Source organism: Labeo rohita, chromosome 24 (genome assembly GCF_022985175.1).
Source record: "Labeo rohita strain BAU-BD-2019 chromosome 24, IGBB_LRoh.1.0, whole genome shotgun sequence".
Classification (NCBI taxonomy): Eukaryota; Metazoa; Chordata; class Actinopteri; order Cypriniformes; family Cyprinidae; genus Labeo; species Labeo rohita.
The window spans coordinates 5160125-5183175 of NC_066892.1; the positions used below are offsets into that span (position 1 = coordinate 5160125).

General features: G+C 29.3%; 1 protein-coding gene across 1 annotated transcript in view; it reads right to left on the bottom strand.

Moving 5' to 3' along the window:
* Positions 1 to 8046: 8046 nt before the first annotated feature.
* The window catches only part of st18 (ST18 C2H2C-type zinc finger transcription factor), an 86829-nt gene continuing 71824 nt past the window's right edge, over positions 8047 to 23051 (bottom strand). Inside the window, 10 exon segments of the mRNA XM_051098361.1 lie at positions 8047 to 10154; positions 12665 to 12808; positions 12891 to 12994; positions 13150 to 13238; positions 13331 to 13552; positions 18385 to 18465; positions 18888 to 18950; positions 20527 to 20595; positions 20710 to 20772; positions 20903 to 21009. Coding sequence (XP_050954318.1) covers positions 10014 to 10154; positions 12665 to 12808; positions 12891 to 12994; positions 13150 to 13238; positions 13331 to 13552; positions 18385 to 18465; positions 18888 to 18950; positions 20527 to 20595; positions 20710 to 20772; positions 20903 to 21009 — 1083 coding nt within the window. The 3' untranslated portion in view covers positions 8047 to 10013.

Genomic DNA, 23051 nt, shown 5'->3' on the forward strand with positions numbered 1-23051 from the left:
TCGGTGGCATTTGTCATATGCCAGTGCTCTCGGCCCGACTGGAAAACAGTATTCACTTACCACGGTGACATCTTTTAATTTTCCCATAGGCCACACTACCCTGCTGACCCCTCATGACCCGGTAAGATCCACTTAGTCATACTCTACTGGGAAATTAGCACTATGAAACCAGTTTAAAATTAGCAAGTGTCCATTTATACAAGTGGACATTATGTTTCAACTATAGAGGACGATGCTCCTACAGGATTGACTGGGTAATATGCTTTTTCCACATACATCAGGTCATGGTGTTCAAACACTGTACCAAGTGCCTAAAAATAACTCTGTGACATATGCAATATGTAACAGCGAGCTCATTCAGTGGAATTATGGGTAAAATGATCTCAAAACAAGAGAGGGTCATATCAAACTCAACATTAACCCTAAAACACATAGCTCACTTTTCCTTCCTAGAATGCATATGTAGATCAAAAAACACAGATGGAATTAGATGTAAATTCTTTATAAAAAAAATATTTGGTTATATTGTAATGAGCTGCTTGTGTAAGAAAGCAAGAGTTTATAGTTTGAGGATAATCTGACTGTTTAGTACAATAAATATAAATTATTGTACTAAATAATAATAATAATAATAATAATAATAATAATTATTGTACTAAAAAAACATATATATATATATATATATATATATATATATATATATATATAAATTATTATTATTATTATTAAACCATTATACTATTATAAATAATTTAAGGACAAATATGAAAAACATAATATTTATGATGAATATATAAATAATTTATTGTACTAAACAATAATTTATTATATGAAAACAACTACATATTAATATTAATAATTCATTAGATTGTTATGAATTATTATTATATTAATACATGCTAATATATATATATATATATATATGTTATTTATATAATAAACTATAATGTGTCTATATGACAGATAGTCAGCATAATGTAATATACAATGTAATGTAATAATTTATTGTATTAATTAATCACTAATTAATTAATTAATCACTTACATTAAATATAATTTTTTTATATTTAAAATAATTTATATAATACATAAATAATAAATATATTAATATAATTTATAATATAATAAATGTCTATAAAAACACAAAAAAAAACACAAAAACACAATTTATTTATTCATTTTTTTTAAATGACATTCATAATAATTGATTATATCAAAACAATAATAAAATGGTTTTATTTACTATATAAACTATTATGTCTGTGTGTGTGTGTACACACATAATTTATTATATTAACTAAAGTTTGTATGTTTATTTAATTTTTTTATTATTATTTATTATTTTTTATTTTTTTATCTTTAAGGAGTAAGGTTTAATTTATGGTTAGTCTGTAGTAATAATTAGTAGTGGTCGACCGATTATCGGCCTGGCCAATTTCGACGCTGATATTAAGCATTTTTATAATTATCGTTATTGGTAATTGTCAACACCACTTTGCCAATAAAATACTTTAAAATCATTTAAAGAAAGTTTTTGACAGAGCCCTTGTTACTCTTAATTTTGACATCAATTTTGACATTAATTTTTTACACCAGACGTATATATCAGTTCAAAATATTGGTGATCAGTCTACTTGATCTGTAATAATAGGTATCAGCATCGGCACTGAAAAACACATATTGATCAGCCCCTAATAATTAGCTTTCTATTACATCAAAAGAAGTTCCTGGTATGTCCCTGTGTGGTTAAGATCAGACAGACCTAAGGATAAACTTAAGAAAATTAAGATGGGAATATACCAAAAATTGATTTTGATGCATACAGTAGCATTATTGGTGTGTTTAAACTTTCTTAAATTAAGTATGACTCATTTCTATGCAGTATTTGCTAATGAGGACAGCAGCTAGTATTAAAGTGAGGCCTGAGGTGGCTGTAGAAGTTCACTCGCGCAGTGGGACAAACACAGCCAACAGCATCTCTGCTTATTTCTCTGATTTTCATGAGATGCCTTTAAATGGCCATGAGCTTGGCATGTTAGCATATCCCACTGTGAGATTCACTGCAGATTAAGGTGAATCTACACTGATCAAATCAAACACTGTAAATATGCTGTGCAGGACCGTTAAATAATTGTTGGTTTTGTTTGTAGGTGACGTGTAACAGGAAAGCTGTGCCTCATTTCCGATAATTAGATGTAATTTGCATCAGCATCAACTCATCAAAGGCAAGGATAAATTGCTCTGATAATTATAAAAAGATAATTACAAAGGGTAACAAACCGAACAGCATATTTACACGGCGCAGGTTTCATAGCAGTGCCGTCACGTGAGGCGTCTGAGGAAAAAACGCGGGTAAAATCTTTAGCTTTAATAACCTCATTGTTTAGTGATTTAACCAGTCAAACTGGTCGAAACTTATTGTTTATTTGTTCGTGCAGTTGCTAGAACGGAAATCAGCGTCTCTCTCTTTCTTTTTGGATACTTACAGTGTTTTGAATCCAGGAATGAAGGCCGTTGGTACCTCAAAGTTGCATCCATACGCCATCTGCTGGTAAATATAAAACTTGTTTTTGAATATCTAAGGTTAGAACATGTTAAGAGATATTTTACAAATGTTAAGCTGTCAAATTTTATTTACAAAGTAGTAATTTTAAAGATTTTAGATTTGGTTTTGACCGTTGATAATCGCGACGCCATTACAACAACAAAATACGTTACTGTGAGGAGCAAAAGTGCTTCCATATAACGTTAATTTGATCAAGATTTAAACTTTTCAGACATCTTTTACAGTTTTGACAGTATATTTTTCAGTTTTATGAACTAAATACGAGACTATATGGAAGATCTATACTTAAAAAGCGATTTTCTCATCGAAAGAGCACCTAAAATGAACTACGAGTGAAAAGTTGAGTGTAAAATGAAAGTAGTCAGAAACGTTTAAAAGTTTACGCCGTCAAATTTGATTTGCAAAATAATGCATTTTTAGGATTTTAGATTTGGTTTTGAGCGTTGATAATCGCGACGCCATTACAACAACAAAATACGGCGAGGAGCAAAAGTGCTTCCATGTAATTTCATGGAGATCTTTGGAGTCTTTTCAGATATTTTCCCTGTTTCTACAGTGTATTTTTGCAGATTTTGAGTTAAATACAAGATTATATGGAATATCTATACTTAGAAAAGTGATTTTCCCATCGCAAGAGCACTTAAAATGAACTGCGTGAGAAGTTGAGTGTAAAACCAAAGTTGAGTAGTCAGAAACGTTTAATTCATGTTACACTATCAAATTTGATTGGCAAAATAATATATATATATATATATATATATATATATATATATATACACTACCGTTCAAAAGTTTGGGGTCAGTATTCTTTTATTTTTTTTTTTTTTAAAGAAATTAATACTTTTATTCATCAAGGATGTATTAAGTTAATAATTAAAAATTTATTAAAAGTTAATAATAAATAATTTACATTGTTATAAAATATTTATATTTTGAATAAACACTATACTTTTTAAACTTGTTATTCATGAAAGAATCCTGAAAAAAAAATCACAGGTTCCAAAAAATATTTGGCAGCACAACTGTTGATATTATCCAACATTGATCATTCTAATAATAAATCCGCATATTAGAATGATTTCTGAAGGATCATGTGACACTTAAGACTGGAGTAACAGCTGATAAAAATTCAGCTTTTCATCACAGGAATAAATTCTATTTTAAAGTATGTTAAAATAAAAAACATTATTTTATATCGTAAAAACATTTTGCAATATTACTGTTTTTTTTCCTATATTTTTAATCAAATAAATGCAGCCTTGATGAGCATAAGAGACTTCTTTAAAGACTATTACAAGTCTTACTGACCCCAAACTTTTGAACGGTAGTGTATATATATTTTTTTAGGATTTAGGATTTGTTTTTGATTGTTTTGTATGGCAAGCCATTATAACAACAAACTTCTGTGAGAAGCAAAATGTGCTTCCATATGATTTAATTGAGATTCAGTCTTCAGACATTTTTTTTTTCTGTTTCTATAGTATAATTTTGCTGTTTTTGAATTAAAGACAAGATTGTATGGAATATCTATACTCATAAAAAGGACTTTTCCTATCACAAGAGCACTTAAAATGAACTGTGAGTGAAAAGTTGAGTGTAAAATCAAAGTTGAGTTGTCAGAAACATTTAAAATGTTACGTTGTTACATTTGATTTGCAAAATAATACACTTTTAGGATTTTGGATTTGATTTTGAGCATTGATATAATGGGGACGCCATTACAACAACAAATTTCTGTGAGGAGCAAAAGTGCTTTCATATCATTTCATGCAGATTCAGTGTTTCCAGACATTTTTTTACAGCTTCTACGGTATCTTTTACACAGTTTAATTAATTAAATACGAGATTATTTGGAATATCTATACTTATAAAAGGACTTTTCTCATCACAAGAGCACTTAAAATGAACTGTGAGTGAAAAGTTGAGTGTGAAATGAAAGTTGAGTAGTCAGAAACGTTTAAAAGTTTACGCTGTCAAATTTGATTTGGAAAATAATACATTTTTAGGATTTTAGATTTGGTTTTGAGCGTTGATAATCGCGACGCCATTACAACAACAAAATACGTTACTGTGAGGAGCAAAAGTGCTTCCATATAACGTACATTTTATCGGGATTTAAACTTTTCAGACAACCTTTACAATTTTGACAGTGTATTTTTGCTGTTTTATGAATTAAATAGGAGACTATGAGGAATATCTATACTTAAAAAAGGGATTTTCTCATCGCAAGAGCACCTAAAATGAATTGTGAGTGAAAAGTTGAGTGTAAAGTGAAAGTTGAGTAGTCAGAAACGTTTAAAATGTTACGCTGTCAAATTTGATTGGCAAAATAATACATTTTTAGGATTTTAGATTTGGTTTTGAGCGTTGATAATCGCAACGCCATTACAACAACAAAATACGTTATTGTGAGGAGGAAAAGTGCTTCCATGTCATTTCATCGAGATTCAAACCTTTCAAACATCTTCTACAGTTTTATGAATTAAATACGAGACTATATGGAATATCTATACTTAGAAAAGTGATTTTCCCATCTCAAGAGCACTTAAAATTACCTGAGTGATAAGTTGAGTGTAAAATGAGAGTAATGTTAGTCAGAAACGTTTAAAATGTTACGTTAATGAATTTGATTTGCAAAATATTTTTTTAAGGATTTTGGATTTGTTTTTGAGCATTTTGTACTGCAAGCCATTACAACAACAAACTTCTGTGAGGAGCAAAAGTGCTTCCATATCATTTCACGGAGATCTTTGGAGTCTTTTCAGATATTTTTCCCGGTTTCTACAGTATATTTTTGCAGATTTTGAGTTAAATACAAGATTATATGGAATATCTATACTTAGAAAAGTGATTTTCCCATCACAAGAGCACTTAAAATGAACTGCGTGAGAAGTTGAGTGTAAAACCAAAGTTGAGTAGTCAGAAACGTTTAATTGAAATGTTACACTGTCAAATTTGATTGGCAAAATAATATTTTTTTTTAGGATTTTGGATTTGTTTTTGAGTGTTTTGTATGGCAAGCCATTATAACAACAAACTTCTGTGAGGAGCAAAAGTGCTTTCATATCATTTCATGCAGATTTAGTGTTTCCAGACATTTTTTTACAGCTTCTACGGTATCTTTTACACAGTTTAATTAATTAAATACGAGATTATTTGGAATATCTATACTTATAAAAGGACTTTTCTCATCACAAGAGCACTTAAAATGAACTGTGAGTGAGTGTTCAGAAACGTTTAAAAGTTTACGCTGTCAAATTTGATTTGCGAAATAATAAATTTTTAGGATTTTAGATTTGGTTTTGAGCGTTGATAATCGTGACGCCATTACAACAACAAAATACTGTGAGGAGCAAAAGTGCTTCAATGTCATTTCATCGAGATTCAAACCTTTCAAACATCTTTTACAGTTTTATGAATTAAATACGAGACTATATGGAATATCTATAATTAGAAAAGTGATTTTCCCATATCAAGAGCACTTAAAATTACCTGAGTGAAAATTGAGTGTAAAATGAAAGTTGAGTAAGGTTTTAAGAAACATTTAAAATGTTACGTTAATAAATTTGACTTGCAAAATATTTTTTTTTAAGGATTTTGGATTTGTTTTTGAGCATTTTGTACTGCAAGCCATTACAACTACAAACTTCTGTGAGGAGCAAAAGTGCTTCCATATCATTTCATGGAGATCTTTGGAGTCTTTTCAGATATTTTCCCCCGTTTCTACAGTATATTTTTGCAGATTTTGAGTTAAATACAAGATTATATGGAATATCTATACTTAGAAAAGTAATTTTACCATCGCAAGAGCACTTAAAATGAACTGCGTGAGAAGTTGAGTGTAAAACCAAAGCTGAGTAGTCAGAAACTTTAATTGAAAAGTTACACTGTCAGATTAGATTGGCAAAATAATATATTTTTGATTTATTTTTGAGTGTTTTGTATGGCAAGTCATTGTAACAACATGTGCTTCCATATGATTTCATTAAGATTCAGTCTTCAGACATTTTTTTTTCTGTTTCTATAGTATAATTTTGCAGTTTTTGAATTAAATACAAGATTGTATGGAATATCTATACTCATAAAAAGGACTTTTCCTATCACAAGAGCACTTAAAATGAACTGTGAGTGAAAAGTTGAGTGTAAAATCAAAGTTGAGTAGTCAGAAATGTTAGGTTGTCACATTTGATTTGCAAAATAATACACTTTTAGGATTTTGGATTTGATTTTGAGCATTGATATAATCAGGACGCCATTACAACAATAAATTTCTGTGAGGAGCAAAAGTGCTTTCATATCATTTCATGGAGATTCAGTGTTTCCAGACATTTTTTTTTTTTTTACAGCTTCTACGGTATCTTTTACACAGTTTAATTAATTAAATACGAGATTATATGGAATATCTATACTTATAAAAAGGACTTTTCCCATCACAAGAACACTTAAAATGAACTGTAAGTGAAAAGTTGAGTGTAAAATGAAAGTTGAGTGTTCAGAAACCTTTAAAATGTTATGCTGTCAAATTTGATTTGCGAAGTAATACATTTTTAGGATTTTAGATTTGGTTTTGAGTGTTTTGGGACGCCATTACAACAACAAACATCTGTGAGGAGCAAAAGTGCTTCCTTAAGATTTCATGAAGATTTCAGACATTTTTCTAAATTCTACAGTATATTTCTGCAGTATTTTAATTAAATACGAGACTATATGAAATATCTGTACGTACAAAATTAATTTTCCTATCACAAGAGCACTTAAAATGAACTGTGAGTGAAAAGTTGAGTGCAGAATGAAAGCTGAGTAATCAGAAACATTTAATATGTTACGTTGTCAAATTTGATTTGCAAAATCATATATTTTTTTAGGATTTTGGATTTGGTTTTGAGCGTTATGATCGGAAAACCATTACAACAACAACTTCTGTGAGGAGCAAAAGTGCTACCATATCATTTAATGGAGATTCAACCTGATCAGACTTTTTTTTTTTTACAGCTTCTACAGTATTTTTTACAAAGTTTTATGAATTAAATACAAGATTATTTGGAACATCTATACTTAAAAAATGACTTTTTTTGGTTTCGAGTTTTGATGTAATCGGGAAGCCATTCAACACTAAACGTCTATTTGAGCAAAAGTGCTTTCTTATGATTTCATGAAGATATCATACATTTCTCCAATTTCTACAGTATATTTTTGCAGTTTCTTGAATTAAATATGAGATTATGAAATATATGTAATTTTAAAAATAAACGATCTCATCACTAAAGTATTTCAAATGACCTAGTAAAGAAAAAGAATATTAAAAATAAATATTAAAAACAATAAAAATAATTATTGGGGAAAAAAGAGACGTAGAGACCATGAGAAACCACCAATTTTGTGTGTGTTTGTGTGAGTGTATTATTTTTATATGAGCCTTAATATAAATTGTTATTTTTTTTATAGGACTTTAATATGAGCAACTGTACAATGAGTGCAGATCATTTCAATAGTTTATTTCTACCATACACAAACTGTACAACACAGCGCAGTACTGCTTATGAAATTTTAAAAGTGTAAGGAAATCCTGATATACAAACTACTCGAACTGAAAAAAAAAAAAAACATTTTTAAAAACAAAAACAAACTAAATCATTTACAGTACTGTGTATTATACTATTTTTTTCTTTTACACAAAAAATTCCATATCACATTACAAAACATCAAATACAAAAAGGAAAAAATAAATATTCCTCACAAAACTTCCTGAGCAAACAATCTGTGGTTTATAAATTAAAAGTTAGGAATTACAAATAATTTAAACAGAATTACTCATGAATCATACAGTAATTTAGGATTTGAACAAAACGAAAAGAAAAGCTGATTTGCTTTATTGAGAATACAATTCATTATGCTCATTTGGTCAGATAATATAGTGTTTTATTCCCTCTGGGTGACCTGTGAAACACAATTTTTGACATCATCAATGGACAACGTAAACCTAAGGTTAAACTCCTTTGGCGTGATAATCCGATCACGCTCAAAATAAACACTAAATAACAGAATAAAAGTGCAAAAGGGTACGTTTAGTGTTGGAGAAAGCTTTAAAAGTGCTGCGACGAGGCCGCTTATGATCGCAACGCAGCAATAACAGCACTTAGATCTGCTGAGGTGACCTCGGCCATGCATTTAAACGCAAAATCAAGTGGATTCAGTCATAATGGAAAGATCATTCTCTATTGCCGTGCTTTTGCTGTAAATTGTCAATTTCTATACTTTAGTGGCTTGAAGACATGAAGTGCTTTGAGATCCATAAAACCTATTTGAGAGCCCACCGTTTGTCGCACAAAAGAAGCCAAAGGTTGAGGAGTTCAGTCTCACGGAAAAGAATAAAAACCGTATTGTGCCTGATCGTAAAACACTTTTTTACAAGAATATCGTTACATACTTAAAATGGCGTATAAACAGTAGGTAAACAGAGTTTAGAGGCTTTTCATTCAGAAAATAAATATACTGCAGAATAAAATGAATCACCATTCACGTAATACTGCTCTACCACAAAACATATCATATTCCATGTACTCATTTACATTTAGGCACATATATGCACACATGGATGTGCACACCAAAGGCAGTTCATATGAACAGAAACGGAAATATGTTTTTTTTTTTTTTTTTTTTTTTTTTTGTTTTTTGTCTGTGTGTGAGTGTTTGTGTGTGTGTGGATGCTGATTTGATTTTTTTTTTTGCTCGCTGTACACTCGCTGTACAGTCGTTTGGAGAGCTAATCGGATAAAATATTTTCTTTTTGCTCACTTTATGCATGAAAACGAATGATGTCATTCAAGTGGCGTACATTAACTACATTAAAAAAATAACTTAGGGATGCATACGGCTCTGATAGACCAATAACGGCCGCTCACCAACAGGTGGCGCAAGTGGACTATTCTTACATTTGACATCAGTTATGAAGGAAAAAGTCATTGTGATATAACGACTAGAACTCCCAGTTATTGTACAAGAAATGCAAAATAAAATTCACAATATGTAAGATTGGCCTTGCATTTTGGAGTTGCAGCAAAAATGGTCGCAATAAATAAATAAATAAATCAATAAATAAGATTACTGTGAGATAAATAGTACCGATGAATAAAGATCATATGTAGCAATAATATAATTAACACACAAAAGAACAATACGGAATAAAGTCAAGCAAACCATAGGAAATAAATAAGTGCAAAAGGAGGTAAAATCTCACTAAAAGGAACATTGAGCTGTAAAAATGTGGCTGGTAATTTTCAGTGCAATGAATCTGTCATGGAATGAAGTTACTCTTTTTTTGTTGTTGTTGTTGTTGTTGTTGTTGTTGTTGTTGTTGTTGTTGTTGTTTTAAACGACACATATCTTGCACAGATGACAAAGCCAGCCCTCTGCGGACAATCAAACGCTTGTGAACGAGAGTTCGGCCTTATACGTGAATGCCCTTGATGGCCTGTCTGATGCTGTCCAGTAAGGCTTTGCATTCGGGTGAATACTCGTGCTCTGAATTGTTGTACATATCCGTCAACGTGTTCACGTACGCTTCGAAGTTCTGTTCGTTTATCGGACCCTGAAACACACGAGAGAACATTTAATTCAGGACACTAAAATGCACGTTTCATAATGTAACTTAAACCCTTACAAACATGCACCATTTTAAGTTTACCTCAAAATACCATAATTACTACGTTTATTGTTGCAACATTAAAATCATATTGAATTAATACCTATAAATCACCAAATTAAAACATTTATAAATCAGCCTAAAAACAAGCTTTAAGACTCATGTGGCTATTAAATCATCTTGTTTTAATCACAATAGTGGCTAATCTGAAATTACCACAGTTTTACTTTGTTAGAAAATACACCGTAAATATTAAACACGCAGCTGGTTGCTTAAGGAAATATTTATAGCTGATAAAATTAACTTTCATTAGTGAAATCTACTTTATTCAGTCTGATTTGGTCATATTAAATAATCTTTTTAATATTAAATATTACTAATTTAGGTAATAGATTAACTAACATTTACTAACAAATACTGTAAGCATTTGTTACAGTTTTTATTAATCTTTGTTAAAGCTATAACTTTTGTTTAAATGCTTACATTTTGAATTAATATTAACTATGATTATTAATTGCTTCAGAAGCATTTTTTTATTGTTAGTTCATGGTAACTTCATGTAGTTAACTAATATTAACACAGGCCTTAAATAAAGGCCTTAAAAGGGCCTTAAATAAATAAATAGATAGATACTGTCTTGTTATATTTATTTGCAAAGAAATTTAAGTTAACATGAACTAAGAATGAAGAATGTTAATTTAAGAATGTTAATTTCTAAATTTAACTAAGAATGTTAATTTCCAAATTTACTAATGCATTATTAAAATTAAAAGTTGCATTTGTTAGCATTAGTTAATGCACTGTGAACTAACATGAACTAAACAACTGTATATTTATTAACTAACGTTAACAAAGATTATTAGTGTGATAAATGTATTCTTCATTGTTCGTTTATGTTATAGAATACATTAACTAATGTTAACAACCTTATTGTAAAGTGTTACCATTATTATTTTAGTTAGATTAACTGCTAACACTTTACAAGAAGGTTCGTTAGTTTACATTAGTTAACTACTTTAGTTAACATGAACTAAGAATGAACAGTACTTCTACAGAATTTATTCATCTTAGTTAATGTTAATTTCAGCATTTGGTAATGCATTATTAAAATCAAAAGTTGTTGTAAAGTAACCTTCTTGTAAAGTGTTACCGACTAACTAACATAATGAGTTAAAGCTATAACTTTTGTAAATTTTGAAAATTACGTAAACTAAGATTATTAATTGCTTTGGAAATATATTTTTTAAATTATTAGTTCATGATAACTAATGTAGTGGTAACACTTTGCATTAGTTAGCCACTCTAGTTAACATGAACTAAGAATGAACAATACTTCTACAGCATTTATTATTCTTAGTTTACATTAATTTCAGCATTTACTAATGCATTATTAAAATCACAAGTTGCGTAACGTGAACTATAAACGACTGTATTTTTATTAACTAAAATGAACAATGATTAATAAATAGTGTAATAAATGTATTGTTCATTGTTAGTTTATGTTTGTTAATACATTAACTAATGTTAACAAATGACACCTTATTGTAAAGTGCTACTGATTAACTAACATTAACAATGAACATTTGTTAAAGCGCTAACTTTTGTTTAATTTTATAAACTTTGAAATAAACATTATCTGGTTCCTTGGGGAAATATTTATAGCTGATAAAATTGACTTTCATTAGTGAAATATACTTTATTCAGTTTGATTTGGTCATATTAAATCATTTTTTTTAAATATTAAATAATACTAATTTAGTTAATAACTTTTCTAACATTAATAATGAGCATTTGTTACCGTATTTATTAATCTTTGCTAAAGTAATAATATTTAATGTTGTAAATTTTGAAATTAACATTAACTAAGATCATTAATTGCTTTGTTTAATTGTCAGTTCATGTTAACTAATGTAGTTAACTAATATAAACAGGGTTTTTGCGGGTCAACCACAAATTAAGAGGCCTTAAAAAGGTCTTAATCAAAGTTTTAACTGTATGAAGTCATGTGATTAAATTCAATGTTGCATGCACTGCACTAAATAAATAAATAAATACATACATACATACTGCTTTGTTACATTTACTTGAAATGCAATGTGAAGATAGCTGAAGTCTTGTCTTCTGAGAAATTGAACAAATTTAAGTGATTTTATTCTTTAAACAATAACAAATATCTCTCAATAAGGTATGAAAACTATTATTTTCTTTACTTCGTCTTAAATCATTAAAAAAGTCTTAAATTGGCCTTCCTACAACCTGCAAAAACCTTATAAGTGTAGTATTAACATATTTTTAATGCATTACTTGAAAACCTGATTTTTTTTTAGTATAGGTATTTACCGTGACTAATTTTTCTAACGGACCTCATGCAGTGATCAAAACTGTTTAATAATATTTGTTGCCAGATCAGATTATGTTTTGCATGTTTATCTGTTTCAGCGTGAGGTCCGTCTCACCATTTGCGGCAGCTGGATATCTGTGAGGCTGTTGATAAGTGCTTGACTGAGACGTGCTAACTCCTTCAGCAGACTGTCGTTGTGCTGCTCGATTATTTTATTCTCCTCCTCGATAGTCTTCAGGTTGCACTCCATAGATGAAATCTGTTTTAAAACGAGAAAAACTAGGTCTTTAGTTCAAAAACTACATTACCCATAATGCTTAGCACATGAAATGGTAATTTACCTGTGTCTGGAGCTGCATCATATCTGCTTCTATCTTCAGATTGGATTCATTTAGCTCTTTTATTTCATGATCCAAGTGCTGCATGTCTTCGTTGTTTTCAATACCTGATTGACGGAAGACAAAACCAGGCAATGTTAATCTGAACTAAATGACTTGAGAAAGCTGTTGTAACTTTAAAGCCAGTACAATGATACCAGACATTAGGCATTTGGCTTCATTTTATGCTCTTTCATTAATTTTAAGCGCTTGAATTGCTCACCGCTGCTGGTTTTGAGTTTGATGGTCATCATCTCCTCATCTGAGAGTTTCTTCTTGATACTCTGGGCGTTTAGTGGACATCCTGACAAACTGTAACGGGACAAAAGATCAGTACTAGCAATTTTGAGGTTTAACGTTTAATATCAGAACTGAAGTTCCAGGTTATTCTGTTAATTCCTCACCTCCTGTGTGTGACGAAAACGTTGTTGGCGTGACCCAAGCCATTGCAGCCGGGCAGAGGGCAGTGCGGAAGCTCCTGTTTACAGATCTTCCAGGAGAAGGCAGATCCGTTCACGGAGCTCTCCTTCTGCCGCTTGGTGGCGATGGGGCAACTTCCTGCGCTGCGATGCGACGTGTATTTACCCGACACGTGGCCCTGACCGTCACAACCTGCCACTGGGCACCTGGTGCACGAGAAAAGAAATATATATTTACTATCGCATTAACAATGGGACAATGCACACTGATTTCGTGCATCCTGGTAAACATATTTTCACTGTCCATTAATATAATAGATAAATTAAGACTTTTTATTTAAAATAAAATAAATGATCAGTGGTAGTAGGATCATCAACATCAGAAGGTCTAACTAAATCTGTTTTCCCTATTAATTTAATGAGAAAAATGTGGGATACAGCTAAATATTATGCTTTTAACACTGAAAACTACTATAAAATTAAAACTTAAAAATTTCTCAGTTGATAGTTTTAACACAGTTATAATATTATTGAACTTTTTAGACTGAATTTATGCAATGCACATATTTAGATTTCACATTTTTAAATAATTTTAAGGTTTTTATAGTTAACTAAAATTATATCACGTTTTTGCTCATTTTTCACTGATTGAAATAAACATAAACATTAATTAAAATATATAAAAACTTTTTAATTCAGCTAGCTACCAAGGATACAATTCTCATTTAACTAAATAAATCTAAAAAAGGAATAAAAACTATACAGGCACAATATATAAACTATTAAAAATGGCAAAAACTCAACAATATCACTAAAACATTTTACGATTTTAATAAGAAATTAATTTATATATATACATATATACATAAAACTACTAAAATGACAAAAAAAATCACCAAAACCTTTTATGATTTTGATAAAAATTAATTAAAAACAGAAAATGTAAAATTAATATAAGTTGTAGTTTTATTTCTATAACAAAAACTACTAAAATGACAAAAACAAAATCACAATATATATATATATATATATATATATATATATGTATATATATTATGTGAGAAAAATTGTGGGATACAATATTACAATATTATATTATAATATTATAAAATATTATAACACTTTTAGATATATTTACAAATCACCATATATTTTTCAACAAATGATCAATGAAAGCAGATGCACAACTTCCAAAAATATTTTCCCATGAATTTTATATGTTTTAAATTAAAAATATTCTAAACTATTATAGCAGCTTTAGATATATCAACAAATCACCAACCTAGCTCCATTTCATGATAGTTTAATTTAATTTAAAATTCATTTTCTAATAATTTTCAAACATATCTAATAGTTCTCACCACAAAAATGGGACTTTTCCCAATTAATCTTATGAGAAAAATTGTATGTTTTTAATTTCAAATATTTCTAACATTCTTAAATAAATAAACAAATCACCATTTCAGTAAAGACAAAGACATCTGATACATTTAAACATTTCATGTTCGGTTAATTATTTTTTGTTTGAATTTTTGAATGAACTTAATTTAAAGAATTTTGAATTTGAATTCATTTGATAATAAAACTTATATAAAAAAGGGACTTTTCCCCTATTAATTTTATGAGAAAAACTGTGGGATATGGTGAAATACAGTTTTTAATTAAAAATATATTTCAGTTAATAATGTAACATTTTTAAATATATTAACAGATCACCATTTTATAGTAAAGATAAAGACATTTGATACATTTGAACCTAGCTACATTTAATTCTAGGTTATGTTAATTTTATTTAATTGTATAGAAATATATATTTTGCGTGTGTGTGTGTATAGTTCAAACTTCAACTAAACTGAATAAAAACAGAAAAAATAAAATGAAAAAACCCTGTTATAGCACATCAGTGATACTAAAACAATACTAGATGGGGGCAACGAGGTCATAATTTGCATCACAAAGGTTGTTTGGTATAGATTTCTGGGTCACCATGCCAAAACCCACACAGATGTGACCCGACCCCTCGACGTGCTTAAATTAAACCCCCTGCGCAGCCCTCTTTTGTTGTCCTAAACTCGACAGAGTAACAGTGATTGTCAAAGATAATCTCTCATTTGAGACTGAACTAGTTTCCGAGCTCGCAACGTAAACACAAACGAGCCCGTATACGTTCGCTCGGTAATTTGATGGCAGAATCTTGCGTGGTTTTGTCATTCCGTGTGTCCGTAAACACCCCCACCCCCAATTTGCCGAGTTGGAAGACTTTTCAAATACCATTAAGAAGATTAATCCTGTGAAATGCTGATTAAAAATGTATTCAAAGCAGAGAAAAAGGGCTGGAATAATTCTATCGGCACACGGCGGACTTGGTCGGAAACGCACTCCAGTAAATAATTACGGGCAGGGAGGTTAACGTGCCGCCGATGGAAAACATAAGCCCTACCAAGTTGAAGACTAGAGTGGTGAGGAGTTGGCCAATTTATTTCGCTGCTCACTTTCCCCCTAGGTCAGTAATGGAATGACATAAATTGCACATAATTGTTGCGCGTCCTCCACAGGGGGGAAAAAGCACATGATTTGGAGGTGGCTGACCCTTTCCCTGATAGCCCATATTGGAAGAGGTGAGAGGTTATCTGGGATAGTACAAATAGCTTGTCTGCGGGCCTATATGGGAAAGGTTGTTACGGCAGTTTTGGCTCTAATACGCTGACTAAAACAAGACAACATTACGACTCCGACACTGGCCACCGCGTCCGGCTCCGGGAATGGCGTTCCTGACCGCGGGACAACAGAGATGGACCATATGGCCGACAATTTACAATAATCTAGCGACATTACAGATGTACTTTCTGTTTCTCCGCCCGTCCATTTCTCTGCCTCTCCGTTCCTCCTTTAATGTGCGCCGCCGACCTGCTACCGTCTAATTCCTAAGCTCTCGTCTTTGCATTAGTAATTAAAAATGAAATACTAGCCCAGATGCAAAAGTAGGAAAGCCCTGTCACTCTGGGTTAGACTTCGGATTTAAGGCTGGAATCAATTCAATTAATTTTTTTTTTTGCCTCCATAGTATTATGTTTTTAAAGAGCAAACTGCTGCGTTAATTGTAATTAAATGAGATCTTACGGGAAAACGAGGAAAGAGTTTTGAGCTCCCTGAATTAAACCGATCATTTTTTGTACGGCATTTCTAGGAAATGCAATGAACTATCTTCTATTTTTATTTAAAAATTATTTTTCATCTAGCTTTCTGGCATACAGAATTTCCTAAAATGACATTTATGTCTTATTTATATTTAAAATAATTGTTTTAGAGGCTATTTGTACAGGTAGTTTTGATTAAAAAAATCTAAAATTATATGCATACTGATAAACATGTTTTCACTTTCTATTATTTTATAATACATTAATTAATATTTTTTTTTTCTTCAACAAATGATCAGTGAAGGCAGGTGCACAACCTTCCAAATATATTTGAGAGAAATTGTGGGATACAATGAATTAATGTTATTAATTTAAAATATTATAAAATATACAGTTTTAGATATATTAACAAATCACCATTTTATTTTATCTCTTTCAACAAATGATCAGTGAAAGTAGGTGCACAACCTATCAAAAATATTTCCCATTAATATTATATGCAAAAAACAAACAAACTGTGGGATACAATGAAATAATGTTTTTAATTTAAAAAATAATAAAATATTATAACACTTTTTTAACAAATGATCAGTGAAAGTAGACACAACCTTACAAAAATATTTTCCCATTAATTTTATATAAGAAAAATTGTGGGATACAATTAATTAATATTTTTAATTTTAAATATTTATAAAATATTATAACAGTTTTAGATATATTAATAAACTACAAATGTATTTTTTTAACAGATGATCAGTGAAAGCAGGTGCACAGCCTTCCAATTAATTTATAGGAAAAAAAATGTGGGATACAATGAATTGATGTTTTTAATTTAAAATATTATAAAATATTATAACACTTTTTTTCAACAAATGATCAGTGAAAGCAAGTACACAACCTTTCAAAAATATTTTCTCATTAATTTTATGTAAGAAAAATTGTGCGACACAATAAATAATTTTTTTTAGTTTAAAATATTTATAACAGTTTTAGATATATGAAAAAAAAAATACAATTTATTTTTCGACAAATGATCAGTGAAAGCAGGTACACAACCTTCCAAAAATATTTTCCCATTAATTTATATGAAAAAAAAAATGTGGGTTACAATGATGTAAATTGATGTTTTTAAATTAAAATATTATAAAATATTATAACAGTTAGATATATTAACAAATCACCATTTTTTTTTTTCAATAAATGATCAATGAAAGCAGGTGCACAACCTTCCAGATTTTTTTTTCCCTAATAATTTTATGTAAAAAAAAATGTGGTATACAATTAATTATTGTTTTTAATTTAAAATATTATAAACAGTTTTATAACAATTTTAGATATATTAACAAATCACAAACCTAGCTCCATTTCATGCTAGTTTAACGTCATTTTAATTTAATATTCAGTTTTAAAATTGGGAAAATTGTATGTTTTAATTTAAAATATAGTTCTCACCACAAAAAAATGGGACTTTTTCCCTATTAATTTAATGAGAAAAAATGTTGGATATGGCGAAATATGTTTTTTCAATTTAAACAATTTTTCAGTTTATAATTTAAATATTTTAAAATATATTAACAGAACCATTTTATATTTAATATGTTTAAACCTAGCTACATTTCATGCTTGGTTAAGTTAATTTAAATTTTATTTAATTTTATAATTACTTTCAAAGTTATCTAACAGTTCTCACCACAAAAAGTGACTTGTGCCTGTAATTCTTTAGAAAAAATTCCCAAGTGTACCCTATTCATGGAAAGCACATTTATTTAACTATTATTTAATAAAATAAAAAATAAATTTAATGTAAAATTTTGATGCATTTAAGTGTAAAGTAAAACCTTTGTGTTTAGTCTAAATAAAAACAGCAAGCTTTGGGTTGCCATTGTTTTGTTGGTGTCTTACTTCATCTCTGGCTCTTCTTTGTCCTCTTTGCTTGGCGTGAGCTTCAAGCTTCCCTTCCTGGCACGAGGGCAACCTGACAGACTGGGAAGGAACATGACATATGTGACGAACCTTTCAGAAGTTCAAGCGTGCAGACGCGTGTGCGGGAAAGATACGGCCGCTGCGTTTACGGCGTGATGTTTCAAGCTTTGACACCTGTCGTGTTGCCATTGAACAGGGGTCATTACCTCAACAGGCGTGAAATGCCACAAAGTATTTACTCTTTGGCGATTACCCGGGTTTAAATGCAAATGATTTAACCCGCTGAGTGCCTTTGTGTGGCCCGATGTCTAAAATCTATTATAGTGTAACATCTAGAACTACAACACACTGGGTTAAAAATGAGGATTTGTGTTATAATGAAAAGCATGACCATTTATGTCATGCAGAAACTTACATTTTTTTTCTTCTTTCATTGAAGTCTAAAAATATTTAATAGAGATTTCCTGTCTAATGAAGCTCACCTCCTATGAGATGCATAGTTTCCTGTCACATGACCCGAGCCGTCACAGCCAGGAGTTGGGCACCTTTAAAATAAATAGAAATGTCAAGGCTAAAAATTAATATGAGCAATATTAGATGAATATATATGCGTGTGTGTATTAATATTTATAATTAATTCATATAATAATAGCAATAATAGTAATGTATTAAATATAATGTTAATAGTAAATATATTCATTATACAAAATTATATACATCATGTTCATATTAATAGTAAATATATTCATTATACATTTATACATTATTATATTAATCATATTCAAATTAGATGAATATTACAAATATATATTTATCTTTATTATTATTATTTTTATTATCATTTATGGATTTTATTATGAATATTTTGTGACTAATTATTTTATTGACTAAAATTAAAAATATATATAATAAAAAAATGTATATCTAAATTAAATCATAAAAGGTTTTAGTATAATAAAAATGTATATCTAATTAAAATCATAAAAGGGTTTAGTGATTTAAATCACATGTACATTTTTCATTACATATTAAATATTTTAATATAATAATATTTTAATATATTTTTTTTATTTTAGTTGAAGTTATTTATATATAAAAACAAAAAATACTAAAAATGACAAAAACCCACAACAAAATCACTATATATATATATATATATATATATATATATATATATATATATATATGTATATATGTACTAAAATAATAACAAATATTAAAAATAAATAACAAATAATAAATATTTATAATTAAAATACAATTTAAATAATATTTTAGTCTATTAAAACTGTTCATAATGAAATCCATAAATGATAATAATATCAATAAAAACAAATAATGAATATTTATATATTAAATCAATTAATATTTTAAATCAATTATTCATCAAATATTTTCATAATACAATTCATAAATAACAACAACAATAAATATGTATAACAATAATACAATTATAATTATTAGTTATAATTCATGAAATATGTATAATTAAAATACAAATTTAGTTGAAGTTTTATATGTATAAAAACAAAAATTACTAAAAATCACAAAAACCCACAACAAAATCACTAAAACCTGTAATATAGTTGTACTTAAACATTTAGAATAAATTCCTAAAATAATAATAACAAATAATAAATATTTATAATTCAAATATAATGAAGTAATATTTTATTCAATAATTCAGGATTTAATAATAAATAATAAAATTAATAAATTATAATAATAACAACAACAATAAAAACAAAAAATAAATTTTTATAATTAAAATACAATTAAAATAATATTGTAGTCAATAATTCATCAAATATTTTCATAATCAAATTCATAAATAATAATAACAACAATAATATTTATAATTAAAATACAATTATAGTTATTAGTTATACTTCAAATACATATTTACGTTTTTTATAATTAAAACAATATTTTTGTCAATATTCCATAAAATATTTTCATAATAAAATTCATAAATAATAATAACAATAATAAATATTTATAATTATACTTATTAGTTATATATTTAATATATATTTACATTTATTTACATTATTTCTACACATTAATTAACTTTAAAATCATTTCATACTTTTATTTAATTGAAATTTTGCTAATTCTTACTTGAGCTCTTGAGAATTAGCAGCCATTAGTGATTTCAGGGTCTTATCGGCCAATGGGCAACCGGATACACTACAAAAAAACAAAAACAAAAAAACTAAACAAGAGATATAATGTATATTTTGGGGGGATTATTTTGCTGCTTAAAAAATATAGAGGGTGAAAAATATGGTTAGGGCTTTTTACCTTCTATGTGACGCATAATTTCCTGTCACATGACCACTGCCGTCACAACCGGGTGTCGGACAACTGCAAAGAAAAAAAGGCCAGATGAATGACCAGATGCACACAGCCTATGATTTCTTGATCTACTATACATACTAGCATGCTAACGTGTGACCTAGAAACCCCAAAACAGCAGCCCAAATAATGTTATTACCTCATCAGCTCTTTCTTGCTGTCTCTTATGAGCATCTTGTTTTTTGCCATGTTTGCATCTCCATTGTACGCTTTATCCTCAAGAGACGCCTTATCCAACTGATCCATCTACAAGACAAGAGACAAAAGGTCAAAACATTGTTCAGTTTTCCAAGAAAATCACGACGGTCACTTAAAAAATGGCATTCTGTACATGCGCACTAATAATCTGTGAGAGGTTTTAAGTATACTTAGTAAAACATACATCCATTTAAACTCCAGTATAATCCCTCGTAGTATTTACGATGAGTGTAAAACCTTTGGATTTACTTACTTTTTTTATAAGGTAAGTATCTTTGAGCACCAGATGTCAGAGGGAGAATCAGACAAACATACAACTGTCTGGGTTTGTTCTTTGACTTAAAGAAGATGAGAAATTGTCGGCTTTTCAAGAACATTCTTCTGCAATTTCTTTTCAATTTGGTTTTCGTGTCACAGCAGCACATCGCAGGAGACAGCGCGCCTAAGGTCACGGCTGACTGAGCGAGATAATTTAGATGAATAAATAGAAAGTTAAGGGTTTTAAGTTGAATATGTTGTTAATGTAGCATACGACAAAGCCAAAGTGCATTTAGACGCTGAATGTGGTTTCCTCAGGACAATATTATAATTAGACGTTATTAATTTCCACCCATTTTATTAGTTTTGTGTACTACAATTCAAGATTTTTCAAATAGATACATTTTTCATTAGCAAGGATGCTTTAAATTGATCAAAAGTGATGACATTTATAAAGTTACAAAAGATTTGTATTTCGAATTTATCAAAGGATAATATAAAGAAATGTATTATGGTTTCCAAATATAATATATATGTATATGGGATCATACAAAATGCATGTTATTGTTTATTTAGTACAGACCTGAATAAGATATTTCACATAAAAGATGTTTACATATAGTCCACAAGAGAAAATAATAGCTGAATTTATTATTAAAAAAAAAAAAAAAAAAAAAAAAAAAAGACCCCGTTCAAAAGTTTACACCCCCTTGATTCTTAATACTGTGTTGTTACCTGAATGATCCACAGCTGTATTTTTTTTTAGTGATAGTTGTTCATGAGTTCCTTGAACAGTTAAACTGTCTGCTGTTCTTCTGAAAAATCCTTTGGGTCCCACAAATTCTTTGGTTTTTCAGCATTTTTGTGTATTTGAACTCTTTCCAGCAATGACTGTTTGATTTTGAGATCCATCTTTTCACACTGAGGACAACTGAGGGACTCATATGCATCTATTATAGAAGGTTCAAACACTCACCGATGCTCCAGAAGGAAAAACAATGCATTAAGAGCCGGGGGGTGAAAACTTTTGAACAGAATGAAGATGTGTACATTTTTCTTATTTTGCCTAAATATCTTTTTTTTTTATTTAGTACTGCCCTTCAGAAGCTACAGAAAATACTTGCATGTTTCCCACAAGACAAAATAAGTTAAATTTACCCTAATCCTTCAAATTCCAAAAGTTTTCACCCCCGTCTCTTAATGCATCGTGTTTCCTTCTGAAGCATCAGTGAGTGTTTGAACCTTCTGTGATAGTTGCATATGAGTCCCTCAGTTGTCCTCAGTGTGAAAATATGGATCTGAAAATCATACAGTCATTGTTGAAAAGGGTTTAAATACACAAAAATGCTGAAAAACCACAGAATTTGTGAGACCTGAAGGACTTTTCTGAATAACAGCAGGCAGTTTAACTGTTCAGGACAAACAAGGGACTCATGGACAACTATCACTAAATAATAAAAGCACAGGTGTGGATCATTCAGGTATCAACACAGTATTAAGAATCAACTAAACTTTTGTAAACTTTTGAACGGGGTCATTTTTATAAATTCAACTTGTTTCATATTGTTTTATCCTGTGGACTATATGTAAACATCTTTTTAGTGGAATATCTTATTCAGGTCAGTACTAAATAATCAATAACATGCATTTTGTAAAATTTTTCTGGTAAAATAATTCAAATTTTAATTATTCTGAAAGGGGGATGTAAACATTTGACCTTAACTGTAGCAGCTTTTTGTTCAGTTTTCAACATGGTTAATAATAATAAATGTTTCTTGAGTAAATCTGCATATTAGACTGATTTCTAAAGGATCATGTGATTCTCAAGACTG